The 19,836-nt window shown below is 40.1% G+C and overlaps 1 protein-coding gene across 1 annotated transcript in view; it reads left to right on the top strand.

Annotated features, from left to right (window-relative positions):
- FAM135B (family with sequence similarity 135 member B) overlaps positions 1-19,836 on the top strand; it is a 292,460-nt gene that overhangs the window by 134,725 nt on the left and 137,899 nt on the right. Inside the window, exon 8 of the mRNA XM_053715380.1 lies at positions 1,313-1,362. Coding sequence (XP_053571355.1) covers positions 1,313-1,362 — 50 coding nt within the window. The remainder of the gene's footprint in view (positions 1-1,312; positions 1,363-19,836) is intronic.

Here is a 19,836-nt window from a genome sequence, read left to right as displayed (position 1 = left end):
CTTTAAAAATAAAACAAAAAACAATACATAGGAATATTGTGTGTTTCTATTCTTCTATTTTTTTTCTCTAAGAGATAATCCCCACTATTTTAACTAAAGCATTAAAATCCATAAACGTACAGTTTATATTTCCACATTACTTACATTAATATGTTAATCCTATATAATAAATGGCAAACTATGTTTGTCAGATGCAGTCATGCGCAGTAGAGACTGCACATGACAAACATACCTGGCCGTTTGGATCCTGACACTCAGCACAGAGCAAGGCTGAAGCGGAGTGTCAGGGGGCGAGGCCAACAGGAGCGTTGTGGTGGGGGCGTGGCCAGACATGGCGAAGGGTGTGACCGGATGTGACGAGGGGTTTGGTTGGGCAAGGCAAGGGGCGTGGCCGGGCGCGACAAGGGGCGTGGTTGGGCGGGGGCCGCCACAATGGGGCATGGCCAGAGAGTCAAAGGTTTTGAAAGACAGAGCCAGAGAGGGGGGAGAGCAAAATAAAGGGAGGAGAAGTGCCAAAGAGTGGGTGAGAAGGGCCAAAGAGAGGGGAGAGAGAGCCAAAGAGGGGGGAGAGAGCCAAATAGAGGGGGAGAGAGCCAAAGAGGGGAGGAGGGCCAAAGAGGGGGGAGAAGGGCCAAAGAGGGGAGGAGAGGGCCAAAGAGGGGGGAGAGAGAGAGCAAAAGAGGAAAGAGAGCCAAATAGAGGGGGAGAGAGCCAAAGAGGGGAGGAGGGCCAAAGAGGGGGGGAGAAGGGCCAAAGAGGGGAGGAGAGGGCCAAAGAGGGGGGAAAGAGAGCAAAAGAGAGGGGAGAGAGAGCAAAATAAAGGGGGGAGAGAGCCATAGAGGGGGAGAGAGAACAAAAGAGGGGGCAGAGAGAGCAAAAGAAAGGGGGGAGAGAGCCAAAGAGGGGGGAGAGAGAACAAAATAGGGGGCAGAGAGAGCAAAAGAAAGGGGGGAAAGAGAGAGCAAAAGAGGGGGGAGAGAGCCAAAGAGGGTGGAGAGAGCCAAAGAGGGGGGAGAGAGCGCAAAGGAGAGGGTCGAGAGAAAGCAAAAGAGAGGGGGGAGAGAGAGCAAAAGAGAGGAGGGAGAGAGCAAGGGGTGGGACCGCTGTACTGCAAAAAATGGCCCGTGTACACGGGCTTTAGTACTAGTATTCAAATATTTGAATAAATATCAGTAGAACATGAAACGGTCCAGTACCCATGGTCTTACCAAATAAACGATTAAGAGGAATTTGTAACTTGTTTTCAATAATGTTTGAAATAATAATAATAATAATAATATTTTAATACCATGTTTGTTTTTGGGTTTTTTAGAAGAGCTTTTGACGGAAAAGACATTGTCTCAACTCTGTAATCAGTTGCAGGTAAATATGTTTAAATATTTGCTTTTGCTTATTGAAATTTTCACATAAGGATTTTGTAAATATTTTGATAGACTGTGTCCTATTTAGGAATGTATCTGTGTCCATTAACAATAGAATTAAGGGCTAGATTTCATTGTAGCTAATATAGAGAGTGGGTTGTTCCCATATTGGTCCCACATACAATGTTCCTTTACTAAATTGTTATACATTTTAATGGACCGACAAGATCAAGGTTTTTTTTTTTTTATTTTTTTTTTTATTTCATAAGCTTTCAAGCCCTCACAGGTCTCTTCTTCAGATGTAGGTCTTGAAAGCTTATGAAAAAAACAAAAAACCTTAATCTTGTTGGTCCTTTAAAATGTATCACAATCTACTAAAGGAACATAGCTAATATACAGGTAGATTACGAGTCTTGCGTTATGAGGGGTGCAGTGCTAACTTGCAGTTTATTCTCACCGCTCACTTCCCTGCAGCGCTGGTATTACGGGTTTTTACAAACCCAGCATTAACGGGCAAGAAGTGAGCGTAGAGGAAAATTGAGCTCCACACTGCACTCCAATACCAGCGCTGCTTAATTGAGCGGTGAGCTGGTTATACGTGCTCGTGCATGATTTCCCCATAGACATCAATGGGGAGAGCTGGCTGAGAAAAAGTCTAACACCTGCAAAAAAGCAGCGTAAAACTCAGTAACACAGCCCCATTGATTCCTATGGGGAAACTAAATTTATGTTTACACCTAACACCCTAACATGAACCCAGAGTCTAAACACCCCTAATCTTACACTTATTAACCCCTAATCTGCCGCAACCGACATCGCTGACACCTACATTATACTTATTAACCCCTAATCTGCTGCCCCCAACATCGCCGCCACCTACATTATATTTATTAACCCCTAATCTGCAGTCCCCAACGTCACTACCACTATTCTAAATTTATTAACCCCTAAACCTAAGTCTAACTCTAACCCTAACACCCCCCTAACTTAAATCTAATTCAAATAAATCTAATTAAAATTCCTATCATTACCTAAATTATTCCTATTTAAAACAAAATACTTACCTATAAAATAAACCCCAAGCTAGCTACAATATAACTAATAGTTACATTGTATCTAGCTTAGGGTTTATTTTTATTTTACAGGCAAGTTTGTATTTATTTTAACTAGGTAGAATAGTTACTAAATATTTATTAACTATTTACTAACTACCTAGCTAAAATAAATATAAAAGTACCTGTAAAATAAAACCTAACCTAAGTTACACTAACACCAAACACTACACTACAATTAAATAACTTACATAGATTAAATACAATTAAATAAATTAAATACAATTAGCTAAATTACCAAAACAAACAAACACTAAATTACAGAAAATAAAAAACAAATTACAAGATCTTTAAACTAATTACACCTAATCTGAACTATCAATAGCCCTTAAAAGGACATTTTGCAGGGCATTGCAACAAAGAAATCAGCTATTTTACCTGAAAAAGAAATACAAACAACCCCCCAACTGTAAAACCCACCACCCACACAACCAACCCCCCAAATAAAACCCTAACTATAAAAACCTAAGCTCCCCATTGCCCTGAAAAGGGCATTTGGATGGGCATTGCCCTTAAAAGGGCATTTAGCTCTATTGCGGCCCAAAGCCCTAACCTAAAAATAAAACCCACCCAATACACCCTTAAAAAATTCTAACACTAACCCCTGAAGATTCACTTACCAGGAGAAGTCTTCATCCAATCGGCAAGATGTCCTCAAGTGGTCCTCCAGACGGGCAAAAGTGGTCCTCCGGACGGGCAGAAGTGGTCCTCCAGACGGGCAGAAGTGGGCCTCCAGATGGGCAGAAGTCTTCACCCAGACGGCATCTTCTATCTTCATTCTTCTGACGCGGAGCGGCTCCATCTTCAAGACATCCGGCGCGGAGCTGTAATACCTGGACTCTATTAAGAATTGGGAATTAGGTTCAAGTTCCACTCAGTCTCACAAAATAGCGGAATTAATAAAATAATCCCTGTTCTGCTCATAGACTGAGGGCCCAAAAGGGAATAGCAGCAATGTGTTGCAGAGATTGCAAACTGTCTCTTTAAATATTGGTGCTTTGAGCTGTAACCACTCCAAATAGCAAGGTATAACAAACACTCCCAGTGTAGCAAAGTTATCAACAGACAGGATAAAATGAATCAATCACACTCAATATTGCAGATTATTTGTATTCCAGTTAATATGGATATCAGAAACAATGGTGCAGTCTCTTTATAAACAGATGCAGCAAGTTCAGGATTAATTACAGGAATGTCTAGAGAATGCAGGCAATATATAAATCAAGTCTTGCAAGGCAAATGTGCAGAGTTTTAGAAAACAAGTTTAAAGTAATCTCACCCCAGGAGTTGCAGTTGGTTTGGCAGCTACAGTGTGATGAGAGACAGAGAGAGGTGCTGTGAAATCCGTTTCTGTGTAACAGCTTGCAGACTGAGTCAGGAAGTGCTGGAGAGCAGGAGGAGGTGCCAGTAAGGAAGGTAAAACTTACAATTCCAACAGGGTATCCAGGAATTTGCCTGTGAAAGGAGAGGTAAAGATTACCTTAACAGAAGCTCTTACTTCAGACTGCCAGGGCAGAGAGAGCTTAATGCTGCAGCAGTGGTTGTTTTCCAGGTTACAGCTGACAAAGGAGAGATGGTAAATTAAGTGGAGGCTTAGCTGAACTACTTAGACAGTAGTTAATGTGATCCAGGTAACAGAAGACAATACTAAGCAAAGAGAGGTTGGGGGAGGAGACTTTTATAGGGTTCAGATACAGGATTTAAAGGGATATACATGACAGAACCCCCCCTGCAAGGAGCCACTCTGGGGCTCAGGGTCTGGGACGATCAGGGTTCCTGCGGTGAAATAAAGAAACCATTCGAGGAGCAGAGAGGTTGGAAGAAGGCTCCCAGGAATCCTCCTCATGAGAATAACCCTTCCAATGAATAAGATACTGCAGAGTGTCACCATGATATCTGGAATCCAAAATGGAATGAATTTCATACTCAGGTTCAATGGTATAAGTAGGTGTGAAAGCTGAACCAGTAACTGGAGGCTTGTCAGAAGTATAAGGTTTGAGAAGGGATACATGGAATGAAGGATGTATCGGTAGAGTTTCAGGCAAATCCAAAGTTACAGCATTAGGATTAATAATTTTAACAATGGAAAAAGGACCAATATAGAGGGCTCCGAGTTTTCTTGAAGGATACTTGAGTCTTAAATGTTTAGTGGAAAGCCAAACAAAATCACCCACCTGATAAGATGGAGAGACACGCCTTCGTAGATCATAATAAACCTTTTGGTGGGCTTGAGCGGTCTTGAGATTGTCTTGAATCACAGTAAAATGTTGAGCTAGTTCATTCAACATGTCATTAACCAATGGGGAAGTACTCTCTTCTCTGGGATATAGATGAAATCGGGGATGAAAACCATAATTAGCGTAGAATGGGGACATCTTAGTTGATGAATTTAATGTATTGTTGAAAGCGAATTCAGCCGTGGGTAAAAGAGAAAACCAATTATCTTGTAGTTGAGTGCAATAGCACCTTAAATACTGTTCGAGAGTCTGATTTGTTCTCTCGGTCTGGCCGTTTGTCTGGGGATGATAGGAAGTGCTGAGCCGAGGTTGAATTTTTAGAATGTGGCAAAGCTGGGTCCAGAACTTGGAGGTAAATTGCGAACCCCTATCTGAAGTGATGGTATCCGGAAGACCATGTAATCTGACAATATGTGTGAGAAAAAGTTGAGCAGTTTCTGAAGCAGTGGGTAGCGAATGTGATGGGAGAAAATGTGCCATCTTTGTAAATAAGTCCACTACAACCATTATACAACTATGGTTGTTTGACGGAGGTAATTCTACAATGAAATCCATTGCAATGTCCTTCCATGGTTTATTTGGTATGGGTAGAGGCATGAGGAAACCATAAGGATGTGCTCTGTCATTTTTGACTTTGGCACAGGTATCACAGGACTTAATGAAGTTAGTAACATCAGAATTCATAGCAGGCCACCAGAAGTCTCGTCTAAGTAATTCAATTGTTTTATGTATACCAGGATGTCCAGATACAATTGAGTTATGTGTTGAATTGAGTATTTCAGTACGAAGTTGTAAAGGTACATATACCTTGGTGATAATATAGGTCATCTTTACCTTTCTCAAGGATGCTAGTAGGCAGATCTTGATCTTGTTGTTGGGCTAGTCTTAACTGAGTTGAAGAATCGATACTTAAAGCAATGAACCTCTCTTGAGGTATTACGGTTGACTCGGGAACAGCAAAGGTGGGTCTTGGATCTTTCCTCGACAGAGAATCGGCCTTTCCGTTTTTACTTCCAGGACGGAATGTGATATTATAATCAAACCTGGAGAAGAACAAATTCCATCTAATCTGGCGTGCAGACAAGGTCTTATTAGTTTTTAGATACTCTAGGTTTTTGTGGTCCGTGTAAATTAGTATAGGATATTTGGTGCCCTCAAGTAGGTGTCTCCAAAATTCTAGTGAGCTCTTAATTGCCAAGAGCTCTTTCTCACCAATCGGATAGTTGACTTCAGAACTGGTCATAATTCTTGAGAAAAATCCAACTGGGTGAAGAGGATCTTTAGGAGACATACGTTGGGACAAAATAGCTCCCAAGGCATAATCTGACGCGTCCACTTCCAAGACATATTGTAATTGGGGATCAGGAAATTTAAGGATAGGTGCTGTAGTAAAAGCTTTCTTTAATTTATTAAATGCTGTATTAGCCTGTGATGTCCATAAAAATGGAGTATGGGAACCTGTGAGAGCAGTTAAGGGTTTAGCTATTAGAGATAATTTTTTTATGAATTTTCTATAAAAGTTCGAAAATCCAATAAAACACTGTACATCTTTCTTAGTTTTGGAAATGGGCCATGATGCTATAGCCTCTACCTTTTTATTCTCCATCTGTATGCCCTGAGGAGATATATGGTATCCCAAGAAAGAGATAGTATCAGTATTAAAGATACATTTTTCTGGTTTGGCAAACAATGAGTTTTGTCTCAGTCGCTGTAACACAGTTCTAACATGTGATATGTGTTGGTCTAATGTTTTAGAGTAAATGAGTATGTCATCAAGGTACACAATCATATACACATCCAAAAGGTCACGAAACAAGTCATTGATGAAACTCTGAAATGTCGCTGGGGCATTACATAGCCCAAACGGCATGACCGTATACTCAAACAATCCATATCTTGTTCTAAACGCGGTCAGCCATTCATGTCCAGCTTTTACTCTTATTAAATTGTATGCCCCTCTTAGGTCAAGTTTTGTAAATATCGTAGCTGCCTGAAGTCGTTCTATTATTTCAGGTATGAGGGGTAGCGGGTATCTGTTTTTCTTGGTTCGTTTGTTCAGTTCCCTATAGTCAATTATAGGTCTTAAGGTGTCGTCTTTATTACGAACAAAAAACATACCTGCCCCAGCGGGTGACGTAGAGGGCCTAATAAAGCCCTTTCTTAGGTTATCATCAAGGTATTGTTTTAAATGTACTAGCTCTGGTTCTGACAGTGGATATATATGCCCATACGGAATATCAGAACCTGGTAGGAGCTCTATTGGGCAGTCATATGATCTATGAGGTGGTAACCTCTCTGCTTCTATTTTATCAAATACATCTGAGTAGTCAGAATAACAGTCAGGAATAAGATGTTGTTCTGACGTGGTCTGAAGAATATGTGTGGATGTAAAACAAGTGTTAGTGCAATACTCAGAAACAAAGTTTACCTCTGAAGTATTCCACACAATATGTGGTTCGTGTGTTTGTAACCACCGTAAGCCTAGTACAATAGGAAAAAGAGGAGAGGCTATAACATCAAAGGTAACATGTTCCCTATGACCTGAAGTAGTGGTCATTAGAAGAGGTGTGGTATGGTGAGTGATTGGCCCAGATGAAATAAAAGAACCATCTATAACACGGATGGCAAGTGAATCACCTCTTTTTATTAATGGAATATCATACAACTCTGTGAAAGACTTATCTATTAAATTACCAAAAGTTCCAGAGTCAATAATTGCTTGGGTCTGTATTCTTTGGGTTTCCCACTGTAGAGTAACAGAGAGATTACAATGAGTATTAGAAAATGTGCTATTTGTACAGATAATGTTACTAGAATTTCTCTTACCCTTCTGTTTAAGAAGACTTGGGCATTCTTTGACAGAATGTGTCTTTGCTGCACAATATAAACATAAATTGTTTATCCTTCTTCTATTTTTCTCTTCAGCGGAAAGTGGTCCTTTAGTAAAGGCCACTTCCATTGGTTCATCCAAACGTAGAGTGGGGTTTGGATAAGCAGATGTGGAAGGCCTTTTCCAAGTATGTTCTGTGGGAGCTTTTTCATGTCTGCGCTCTCTTAGACGGCGATCAATAGTAACCACTTGGGTCATAAGGGCATCCAGAGTGGTTGGCATAGAACCCCGGGCTAGTTCATCCTTTATTAGATCTGATAACCCTTGGCGAAACTGGAAAAATAGAGCTGCCTCATTCCAGAGGGTGTCAGGTGCCCATCTTTTAAAATCTGAAATGTAATCTTCAGCAGGGCGTTTGTTCTGTTTTAGAGCTTTAAGGGCTATCTCAGCGGTGCTCTGTTTGTTCTTGTCTTCATAGAGAAAAGACATTTTATCAAAGAACAACTGAAGTGAATCCAACACTGGATCGTTGGTTTCGAAAAAATTAGTAGCCCAAGTTTTAGGTTCCCCTTTAAGATATGATATCACGGTAAGAACCTTGATACGATCAGTGGGATATGTTTTAGGTTTGAGTGAAAAATATAACAAACAGGAGTTTTTAAACTCCCTGAAAGAGTTCCTATCACCTGTGAACCTTTCAGGGGGACAAACCTGAGGTTCAGGCTGAGTCTCAGATACTGAAGGTCTTTTATCAATATGATCTCTGATTACAGTACGTAAATATTGATTCTCAGATTGGATCTCTCTTATCCCCTGTATTAAGAGATCCATATTCTGAGTGAGAGCATTCACCTTATTTGTAAGGTCTGCTATTTCCATTATAATTCCTTTTATGGCTTAGTATTTTGTAATACCTGGACTCTATTAAGAATTGGGAATTAGGTTCAAGTTCCACTCAGTCTCACAAAATAGCGGAATTAATAAAATAATCCCTGTTCTGCTCATAGACTGAGGGCCCAAAAGGGAATAGCAGCAATGTGTTGCAGAGATTGCAAACTGTCTCTTTAAATATTGGTGCTTTGAGCTGTAACCACTCCAAATAGCAAGGTATAACAAACACTCCCAGTGTAGCAAAGTTATCAACAGACAGGATAAAATGAATCAATCACACTCAATATTGCAGATTATTTGTATTCCAGTTAATATGGATATCAGAAACAATGGTGCAGTCTCTTTATAAACAGATGCAGCAAGTTCAGGATTAATTACAGGAATGTCTAGAGAATGCAGGCAATATATAAATCAAGTCTTGCAAGGCAAATGTGCAGAGTTTTAGAAAACAAGTTTAAAGTAATCTCACCCCAGGAGTTGCAGTTGGTTTGGCAGCTACAGTGTGATGAGAGACAGAGAGAGGTGCTGTGAAATCCGTTTCTGTGTAACAGCTTGCAGACTGAGTCAGGAAGTGCTGGAGAGCAGGAGGAGGTGCCAGTAAGGAAGGTAAAACTTACAATTCCAACAGGGTATCCAGGAATTTGCCTGTGAAAGGAGAGGTAAAGATTACCTTAACAGAAGCTCTTACTTCAGACTGCCAGGGCAGAGAGAGCTTAATGCTGCAGCAGTGGTTGTTTTCCAGGTTACAGCTGACAAAGGAGAGATGGTAAATTAAGTGGAGGCTTAGCTGAACTACTTAGACAGTAGTTCTGCAAGGAGCCACTCTGGGGCTCAGGGTCTGGGACGATCAGGGTTCCTGCGGTGAAATAAAGAAACCATTCGAGGAGCAGAGAGGTTGGAAGAAGGCTCCCAGGAATCCTCCTCATGAGAATAACCCTTCCAATGAATAAGATACTGCAGAGTGTCACCATGATATCTGGAATCCAAAATGGAATGAATTTCATACTCAGGTTCAATGGTATAAGTAGGTGTGAAAGCTGAACCAGTAACTGGAGGCTTGTCAGAAGTATAAGGTTTGAGAAGGGATACATGGAATGAAGGATGTATCGGTAGAGTTTCAGGCAAATCCAAAGTTACAGCATTAGGATTAATAATTTTAACAATGGAAAAAGGACCAATATAGAGGGCTCCGAGTTTTCTTGAAGGATACTTGAGTCTTAAATGTTTAGTGGAAAGCCAAACAAAATCACCCACCTGATAAGATGGAGAGACACGCCTTCGTAGATCATAATAAACCTTTTGGTGGGCTTGAGCGGTCTTGAGATTGTCTTGAATCACAGTAAAATGTTGAGCTAGTTCATTCAACATGTCATTAACCAATGGGGAAGTACTCTCTTCTCTGGGATATAGATGAAATCGGGGATGAAAACCATAATTAGCGTAGAATGGGGACATCTTAGTTGATGAATTTAATGTATTGTTGAAAGCGAATTCAGCCGTGGGTAAAAGAGAAAACCAATTATCTTGTAGTTGAGTGCAATAGCACCTTAAATACTGTTCGAGAGTCTGATTTGTTCTCTCGGTCTGGCCGTTTGTCTGGGGATGATAGGAAGTGCTGAGCCGAGGTTGAATTTTTAGAATGTGGCAAAGCTGGGTCCAGAACTTGGAGGTAAATTGCGAACCCCTATCTGAAGTGATGGTATCCGGAAGACCATGTAATCTGACAATATGTGTGAGAAAAAGTTGAGCAGTTTCTGAAGCAGTGGGTAGCGAATGTGATGGGAGAAAATGTGCCATCTTTGTAAATAAGTCCACTACAACCATTATACAACTATGGTTGTTTGACGGAGGTAATTCTACAATGAAATCCATTGCAATGTCCTTCCATGGTTTATTTGGTATGGGTAGAGGCATGAGGAAACCATAAGGATGTGCTCTGTCATTTTTGACTTTGGCACAGGTATCACAGGACTTAATGAAGTTAGTAACATCAGAATTCATAGCAGGCCACCAGAAGTCTCGTCTAAGTAATTCAATTGTTTTATGTATACCAGGATGTCCAGATACAATTGAGTTATGTGTTGAATTGAGTATTTCAGTACGAAGTTGTAAAGGTACATATACCTTGGTGATAATATAGGTCATCTTTACCTTTCTCAAGGATGCTAGTAGGCAGATCTTGATCTTGTTGTTGGGCTAGTCTTAACTGAGTTGAAGAATCGATACTTAAAGCAATGAACCTCTCTTGAGGTATTACGGTTGACTCGGGAACAGCAAAGGTGGGTCTTGGATCTTTCCTCGACAGAGAATCGGCCTTTCCGTTTTTACTTCCAGGACGGAATGTGATATTATAATCAAACCTGGAGAAGAACAAATTCCATCTAATCTGGCGTGCAGACAAGGTCTTATTAGTTTTTAGATACTCTAGGTTTTTGTGGTCCGTGTAAATTAGTATAGGATATTTGGTGCCCTCAAGTAGGTGTCTCCAAAATTCTAGTGAGCTCTTAATTGCCAAGAGCTCTTTCTCACCAATCGGATAGTTGACTTCAGAACTGGTCATAATTCTTGAGAAAAATCCAACTGGGTGAAGAGGATCTTTAGGAGACATACGTTGGGACAAAATAGCTCCCAAGGCATAATCTGACGCGTCCACTTCCAAGACATATTGTAATTGGGGATCAGGAAATTTAAGGATAGGTGCTGTAGTAAAAGCTTTCTTTAATTTATTAAATGCTGTATTAGCCTGTGATGTCCATAAAAATGGAGTATGGGAACCTGTGAGAGCAGTTAAGGGTTTAGCTATTAGAGATAATTTTTTTATGAATTTTCTATAAAAGTTCGAAAATCCAATAAAACACTGTACATCTTTCTTAGTTTTGGAAATGGGCCATGATGCTATAGCCTCTACCTTTTTATTCTCCATCTGTATGCCCTGAGGAGATATATGGTATCCCAAGAAAGAGATAGTATCAGTATTAAAGATACATTTTTCTGGTTTGGCAAACAATGAGTTTTGTCTCAGTCGCTGTAACACAGTTCTAACATGTGATATGTGTTGGTCTAATGTTTTAGAGTAAATGAGTATGTCATCAAGGTACACAATCATATACACATCCAAAAGGTCACGAAACAAGTCATTGATGAAACTCTGAAATGTCGCTGGGGCATTACATAGCCCAAACGGCATGACCGTATACTCAAACAATCCATATCTTGTTCTAAACGCGGTCAGCCATTCATGTCCAGCTTTTACTCTTATTAAATTGTATGCCCCTCTTAGGTCAAGTTTTGTAAATATCGTAGCTGCCTGAAGTCGTTCTATTATTTCAGGTATGAGGGGTAGCGGGTATCTGTTTTTCTTGGTTCGTTTGTTCAGTTCCCTATAGTCAATTATAGGTCTTAAGGTGTCGTCTTTATTACGAACAAAAAACATACCTGCCCCAGCGGGTGACGTAGAGGGCCTAATAAAGCCCTTTCTTAGGTTATCATCAAGGTATTGTTTTAAATGTACTAGCTCTGGTTCTGACAGTGGATATATATGCCCATACGGAATATCAGAACCTGGTAGGAGCTCTATTGGGCAGTCATATGATCTATGAGGTGGTAACCTCTCTGCTTCTATTTTATCAAATACATCTGAGTAGTCAGAATAACAGTCAGGAATAAGATGTTGTTCTGACGTGGTCTGAAGAATATGTGTGGATGTAAAACAAGTGTTAGTGCAATACTCAGAAACAAAGTTTACCTCTGAAGTATTCCACACAATATGTGGTTCGTGTGTTTGTAACCACCGTAAGCCTAGTACAATAGGAAAAAGAGGAGAGGCTATAACATCAAAGGTAACATGTTCCCTATGACCTGAAGTAGTGGTCATTAGAAGAGGTGTGGTATGGTGAGTGATTGGCCCAGATGAAATAAAAGAACCATCTATAACACGGATGGCAAGTGAATCACCTCTTTTTATTAATGGAATATCATACAACTCTGTGAAAGACTTATCTATTAAATTACCAAAAGTTCCAGAGTCAATAATTGCTTGGGTCTGTATTCTTTGGGTTTCCCACTGTAGAGTAACAGAGAGATTACAATGAGTATTAGAAAATGTGCTATTTGTACAGATAATGTTACTAGAATTTCTCTTACCCTTCTGTTTAAGAAGACTTGGGCATTCTTTGACAGAATGTGTCTTTGCTGCACAATATAAACATAAATTGTTTATCCTTCTTCTATTTTTCTCTTCAGCGGAAAGTGGTCCTTTAGTAAAGGCCACTTCCATTGGTTCATCCAAACGTAGAGTGGGGTTTGGATAAGCAGATGTGGAAGGCCTTTTCCAAGTATGTTCTGTGGGAGCTTTTTCATGTCTGCGCTCTCTTAGACGGCGATCAATAGTAACCACTTGGGTCATAAGGGCATCCAGAGTGGTTGGCATAGAACCCCGGGCTAGTTCATCCTTTATTAGATCTGATAACCCTTGGCGAAACTGGAAAAATAGAGCTGCCTCATTCCAGAGGGTGTCAGGTGCCCATCTTTTAAAATCTGAAATGTAATCTTCAGCAGGGCGTTTGTTCTGTTTTAGAGCTTTAAGGGCTATCTCAGCGGTGCTCTGTTTGTTCTTGTCTTCATAGAGAAAAGACATTTTATCAAAGAACAACTGAAGTGAATCCAACACTGGATCGTTGGTTTCGAAAAAATTAGTAGCCCAAGTTTTAGGTTCCCCTTTAAGATATGATATCACGGTAAGAACCTTGATACGATCAGTGGGATATGTTTTAGGTTTGAGTGAAAAATATAACAAACAGGAGTTTTTAAACTCCCTGAAAGAGTTCCTATCACCTGTGAACCTTTCAGGGGGACAAACCTGAGGTTCAGGCTGAGTCTCAGATACTGAAGGTCTTTTATCAATATGATCTCTGATTACAGTACGTAAATATTGATTCTCAGATTGGATCTCTCTTATCCCCTGTATTAAGAGATCCATATTCTGAGTGAGAGCATTCACCTTATTTGTAAGGTCTGCTATTTCCATTATAATTCCTTTTATGGCTTAGTATTTTGTAATACCTGGACTCTATTAAGAATTGGGAATTAGGTTCAAGTTCCACTCAGTCTCACAAAATAGCGGAATTAATAAAATAATCCCTGTTCTGCTCATAGACTGAGGGCCCAAAAGGGAATAGCAGCAATGTGTTGCAGAGATTGCAAACTGTCTCTTTAAATATTGGTGCTTTGAGCTGTAACCACTCCAAATAGCAAGGTATAACAAACACTCCCAGTGTAGCAAAGTTATCAACAGACAGGATAAAATGAATCAATCACACTCAATATTGCAGATTATTTGTATTCCAGTTAATATGGATATCAGAAACAATGGTGCAGTCTCTTTATAAACAGATGCAGCAAGTTCAGGATTAATTACAGGAATGTCTAGAGAATGCAGGCAATATATAAATCAAGTCTTGCAAGGCAAATGTGCAGAGTTTTAGAAAACAAGTTTAAAGTAATCTCACCCCAGGAGTTGCAGTTGGTTTGGCAGCTACAGTGTGATGAGAGACAGAGAGAGGTGCTGTGAAATCCGTTTCTGTGTAACAGCTTGCAGACTGAGTCAGGAAGTGCTGGAGAGCAGGAGGAGGTGCCAGTAAGGAAGGTAAAACTTACAATTCCAACAGGGTATCCAGGAATTTGCCTGTGAAAGGAGAGGTAAAGATTACCTTAACAGAAGCTCTTACTTCAGACTGCCAGGGCAGAGAGAGCTTAATGCTGCAGCAGTGGTTGTTTTCCAGGTTACAGCTGACAAAGGAGAGATGGTAAATTAAGTGGAGGCTTAGCTGAACTACTTAGACAGTAGTTCTGCAAGGAGCCACTCTGGGGCTCAGGGTCTGGGACGATCAGGGTTCCTGCGGTGAAATAAAGAAACCATTCGAGGAGCAGAGAGGTTGGAAGAAGGCTCCCAGGAATCCTCCTCATGAGAATAACCCTTCCAATGAATAAGATACTGCAGAGTGTCACCATGATATCTGGAATCCAAAATGGAATGAATTTCATACTCAGGTTCAATGGTATAAGTAGGTGTGAAAGCTGAACCAGTAACTGGAGGCTTGTCAGAAGTATAAGGTTTGAGAAGGGATACATGGAATGAAGGATGTATCGGTAGAGTTTCAGGCAAATCCAAAGTTACAGCATTAGGATTAATAATTTTAACAATGGAAAAAGGACCAATATAGAGGGCTCCGAGTTTTCTTGAAGGATACTTGAGTCTTAAATGTTTAGTGGAAAGCCAAACAAAATCACCCACCTGATAAGATGGAGAGACACGCCTTCGTAGATCATAATAAACCTTTTGGTGGGCTTGAGCGGTCTTGAGATTGTCTTGAATCACAGTAAAATGTTGAGCTAGTTCATTCAACATGTCATTAACCAATGGGGAAGTACTCTCTTCTCTGGGATATAGATGAAATCGGGGATGAAAACCATAATTAGCGTAGAATGGGGACATCTTAGTTGATGAATTTAATGTATTGTTGAAAGCGAATTCAGCCGTGGGTAAAAGAGAAAACCAATTATCTTGTAGTTGAGTGCAATAGCACCTTAAATACTGTTCGAGAGTCTGATTTGTTCTCTCGGTCTGGCCGTTTGTCTGGGGATGATAGGAAGTGCTGAGCCGAGGTTGAATTTTTAGAATGTGGCAAAGCTGGGTCCAGAACTTGGAGGTAAATTGCGAACCCCTATCTGAAGTGATGGTATCCGGAAGACCATGTAATCTGACAATATGTGTGAGAAAAAGTTGAGCAGTTTCTGAAGCAGTGGGTAGCGAATGTGATGGGAGAAAATGTGCCATCTTTGTAAATAAGTCCACTACAACCATTATACAACTATGGTTGTTTGACGGAGGTAATTCTACAATGAAATCCATTGCAATGTCCTTCCATGGTTTATTTGGTATGGGTAGAGGCATGAGGAAACCATAAGGATGTGCTCTGTCATTTTTGACTTTGGCACAGGTATCACAGGACTTAATGAAGTTAGTAACATCAGAATTCATAGCAGGCCACCAGAAGTCTCGTCTAAGTAATTCAATTGTTTTATGTATACCAGGATGTCCAGATACAATTGAGTTATGTGTTGAATTGAGTATTTCAGTACGAAGTTGTAAAGGTACATATACCTTGGTGATAATATAGGTCATCTTTACCTTTCTCAAGGATGCTCGTAGGCAGATCTTGATCTTGTTGTTGGGCTAGTCTTAACTGAGTTGAAGAATCGATACTTAAAGCAATGAACCTCTCTTGAGGTATTACGGTTGACTCGGGAACAGCAAAGGTGGGTCTTGGATCTTTCCTCGACAGAGAATCGGCCTTTCCGTTTTTACTTCCAGGACGGAATGTGATATTATAATCAAACCTGGAGAAGAACAAATTCCATCTAATCTGGCGTGCAGACAAGGTCTTATTAGTTTTTAGATACTCTAGGTTTTTGTGGTCCGTGTAAATTAGTATAGGATATTTGGTGCCCTCAAGTAGGTGTCTCCAAAATTCTAGTGAGCTCTTAATTGCCAAGAGCTCTTTCTCACCAATCGGATAGTTGACTTCAGAACTGGTCATAATTCTTGAGAAAAATCCAACTGGGTGAAGAGGATCTTTAGGAGACATACGTTGGGACAAAATAGCTCCCAAGGCATAATCTGACGCGTCCACTTCCAAGACATATTGTAATTGGGGATCAGGAAATTTAAGGATAGGTGCTGTAGTAAAAGCTTTCTTTAATTTATTAAATGCTGTATTAGCCTGTGATGTCCATAAAAATGGAGTATGGGAACCTGTGAGAGCAGTTAAGGGTTTAGCTATTAGAGAGAATTTTTTTATGAATTTTCTATAAAAGTTCGAAAATCCAATAAAACACTGTACATCTTTCTTAGTTTTGGGAATGGGCCATGATGCTATAGCCTCTACCTTTTTATTCTCCATCTGTATGCCCTGAGGAGATATATGGTATCCCAAGAAAGAGATAGTATCAGTATTAAAGATACATTTTTCTGGTTTGGCAAACAATGAGTTTTGTCTCAGTCGCTGTAACACAGTTCTAACATGTGATATGTGTTGGTCTAATGTTTTAGAGTAAATGAGTATGTCATCAAGGTACACAATCATATACACATCCAAAAGGTCACGAAACAAGTCATTGATGAAACTCTGAAATGTCGCTGGAGCATTACATAGCCCAAACGGCATGACCGTATACTCAAACAATCCATATCTTGTTCTAAACGCGGTCAGCCATTCATGTCCAGCTTTTACTCTTATTAAATTGTATGCCCCTCTTAGGTCAAGTTTTGTAAATATCGTAGCTGCCTGAAGTCGTTCTATTATTTCAGGTATGAGGGGTAGCGGGTATCTGTTTTTCTTGGTTCGTTTGTTCAGTTCCCTATAGTCAATTATAGGTCTTAAGGTGTCGTCTTTATTACGAACAAAAAACATACCTGCCCCAGCGGGTGACGTAGAGGGCCTAATAAAGCCCTTTCTTAGGTTATCATCAAGGTATTGTTTTAAATGTACTAGCTCTGGTTCTGACAGTGGATATATATGCCCATACGGAATATCAGAACCTGGTAGGAGCTCTATTGGGCAGTCATATGATCTATGAGGTGGTAACCTCTCTGCTTCTACTTTATCAAATACATCTGAGTAGTCAGAATAACAGTCAGGAATAAGATGTTGTTCTGACGTGGTCTGAAGAATATGTGTGGATGTAAAACAAGTGTTAGTGCAATACTCAGAAACAAAGTTTACCTCTGAAGTATTCCACACAATATGTGGTTCGTGTGTTTGTAACCACCGTAAGCCTAGTACAATAGGAAAAAGAGGAGAGGCTATAACATCAAAGGTAACATGTTCCCTATGACCTGAAGTAGTGGTCATTAGAAGAGGTGTGGTATGGTGAGTGATTGGCCCAGATGAAATAAAAGAACCATCTATAACACGGATGGCAAGTGAATCACCTCTTTTTATTAATGGAATATCATACAACTCTGTGAAAGACTTATCTATTAAATTACCAAAAGTTCCAGAGTCAATAATTGCTTGGGTCTGTATTCTTTGGGTTTCCCACTGTAGAGTAACAGAGAGATTACAATGAGTATTAGAAAATGTGCTATTTGTACAGATAATGTTACTAGAATTTCTCTTACCCTTCTGTTTAAGAAGACTTGGGCATTCTTTGACAGAATGTGTCTTTGCTGCACAATATAAACATAAATTGTTTATCCTTCTTCTATTTTTCTCTTCAGCGGAAAGTGGTCCTTTAGTAAAGGCCACTTCCATTGGTTCATCCAAACGTAGAGTGGGGTTTGGATAAGCAGATGTGGAAGGCCTTTTCCAAGTATGTTCTGTGGGAGCTTTTTCATGTCTGCGCTCTCTTAGACGGCGATCAATAGTAACCACTTGGGTCATAAGGGCATCCAGAGTGGTTGGCATAGAACCCCGGGCTAGTTCATCCTTTATTAGATCTGATAACCCTTGGCGAAACTGGAAAAATAGAGCTGCCTCATTCCAGAGGGTGTCAGGTGCCCATCTTTTAAAATCTGAAATGTAATCTTCAGCAGGGCGTTTGTTCTGTTTTAGAGCTTTAAGGGCTATCTCAGTGGTGCTCTGTTTGTTCTTGTCTTCATAGAGAAAAGACATTTTATCAAAGAACAACTGAAGTGAATCCAACACTGGATCGTTGGTTTCGAAAAAATTAGTAGCCCAAGTTTTAGGTTCCCCTTTAAGATATGATATCACGGTAAGAACCTTGATACGATCAGTGGGATATGTTTTAGGTTTGAGTGAAAAATATAACAAACAGGAGTTTTTAAACTCCCTGAAAGAGTTCCTATCACCTGTGAACCTTTCAGGGGGACAAACCTGAGGTTCAGGCTGAGTCTCAGATACTGAAGGTCTTTTATCAATATGATCTCTGATTACAGTACGTAAATATTGATTCTCAGATTGGATCTCTCTTATCCCCTGTATTAAGAGATCCATATTCTGAGTGAGAGCATTCACCTTATTTGTAAGGTCTGCTATTTCCATTATAATTCCTTTTATGGCTTAGTATTTTGTAATACCTGGACTCTATTAAGAATTGGGAATTAGGTTCAAGTTCCACTCAGTCTCACAAAATAGCGGAATTAATAAAATAATCCCTGTTCTGCTCATAGACTGAGGGCCCAAAAGGGAATAGCAGCAATGTGTTGCAGAGATTGCAAACTGTCTCTTTAAATATTGGTGCTTTGAGCTGTAACCACTCCAAATAGCAAGGTATAACAAACACTCCCAGTGTAGCAAAGTTATCAACAGACAGGATAAAATGAATCAATCACACTCAATATTGCAGATTATTTGTATTCCAGTTAATATGGATATCAGAAACAATGGTGCAGTCTCTTTATAAACAGATGCAGCAAGTTCAGGATTAATTACAGGAATGTCTAGAGAATGCAGGCAATATATAAATCAAGTCTTGCAAGGCAAATGTGCAGAGTTTTAGAAAACAAGTTTAAAGTAATCTCACCCCAGGAGTTGCAGTTCGTTTGGCAGCTACAGTGTGATGAGAGACAGAGAGAGGTGCTGTGAAATCCGTTTCTGTGTAACAGCTTGCAGACTGAGTCAGGAAGTGCTGGAGAGCAGGAGGAGGTGCCAGTAAGGAAGGTAAAACTTACAATTCCAACAGGGTATCCAGGAATTTGCCTGTGAAAGGAGAGGTAAAGATTACCTTAACAGAAGCTCTTACTTCAGACTGCCAGGGCAGAGAGAGCTTAATGCTGCAGCAGTGGTTGTTTTCCAGGTTACAGCTGACAAAGGAGAGATGGTAAATTAAGTGGAGGCTTAGCTGAACTACTTAGACAGTAGTTAATGTGATCCAGGTAACAGAAGACAATACTAAGCAAAGAGAGGTTGGGGGAGGAGACTTTTATAGGGTTCAGATACAGGATTTAAAGGGATATACATGACAGGAGCATCCTCTTCTTCCGACGTTTTCTTGCTGAATGAAGGTACCTTTAAGTGACGTCATCCAAGATGGCGTCCCTTAGATTCCGATTGGCTGATAGAATTCTATCAGCCAATCGGAATTAAGGTTGAAAAAATCCTATTGGCTGATCCAATCAGCCAATAGGATTGAGCTCACATTCTATTGGCTGATTGGAACAGCCAATAGAATGCAAGCTCAATCCTATTGGCTGATTGGATAAGCCAATAGGATTGAAGTTCAATCCTATTGGCTGATTGCATCAGCCAATAGGATCTTTTCAACCTTAATTCCGATTGGCTGATAAAATTCTATCAGCCAATTGGAATCTAAGGGACGCCATCTTGGATGATGTCACTTAGAGGTACCTTCATTCAGCAAGAAGATGTCAGAAGAAGAGGATA

The sequence above is a fragment of the Bombina bombina genome, chromosome 5 (genome assembly GCF_027579735.1).
Source record: "Bombina bombina isolate aBomBom1 chromosome 5, aBomBom1.pri, whole genome shotgun sequence".
Taxonomy (NCBI): Eukaryota; Metazoa; Chordata; class Amphibia; order Anura; family Bombinatoridae; genus Bombina; species Bombina bombina.
This window is presented reverse-complemented; position numbering and strand designations above follow the sequence as displayed.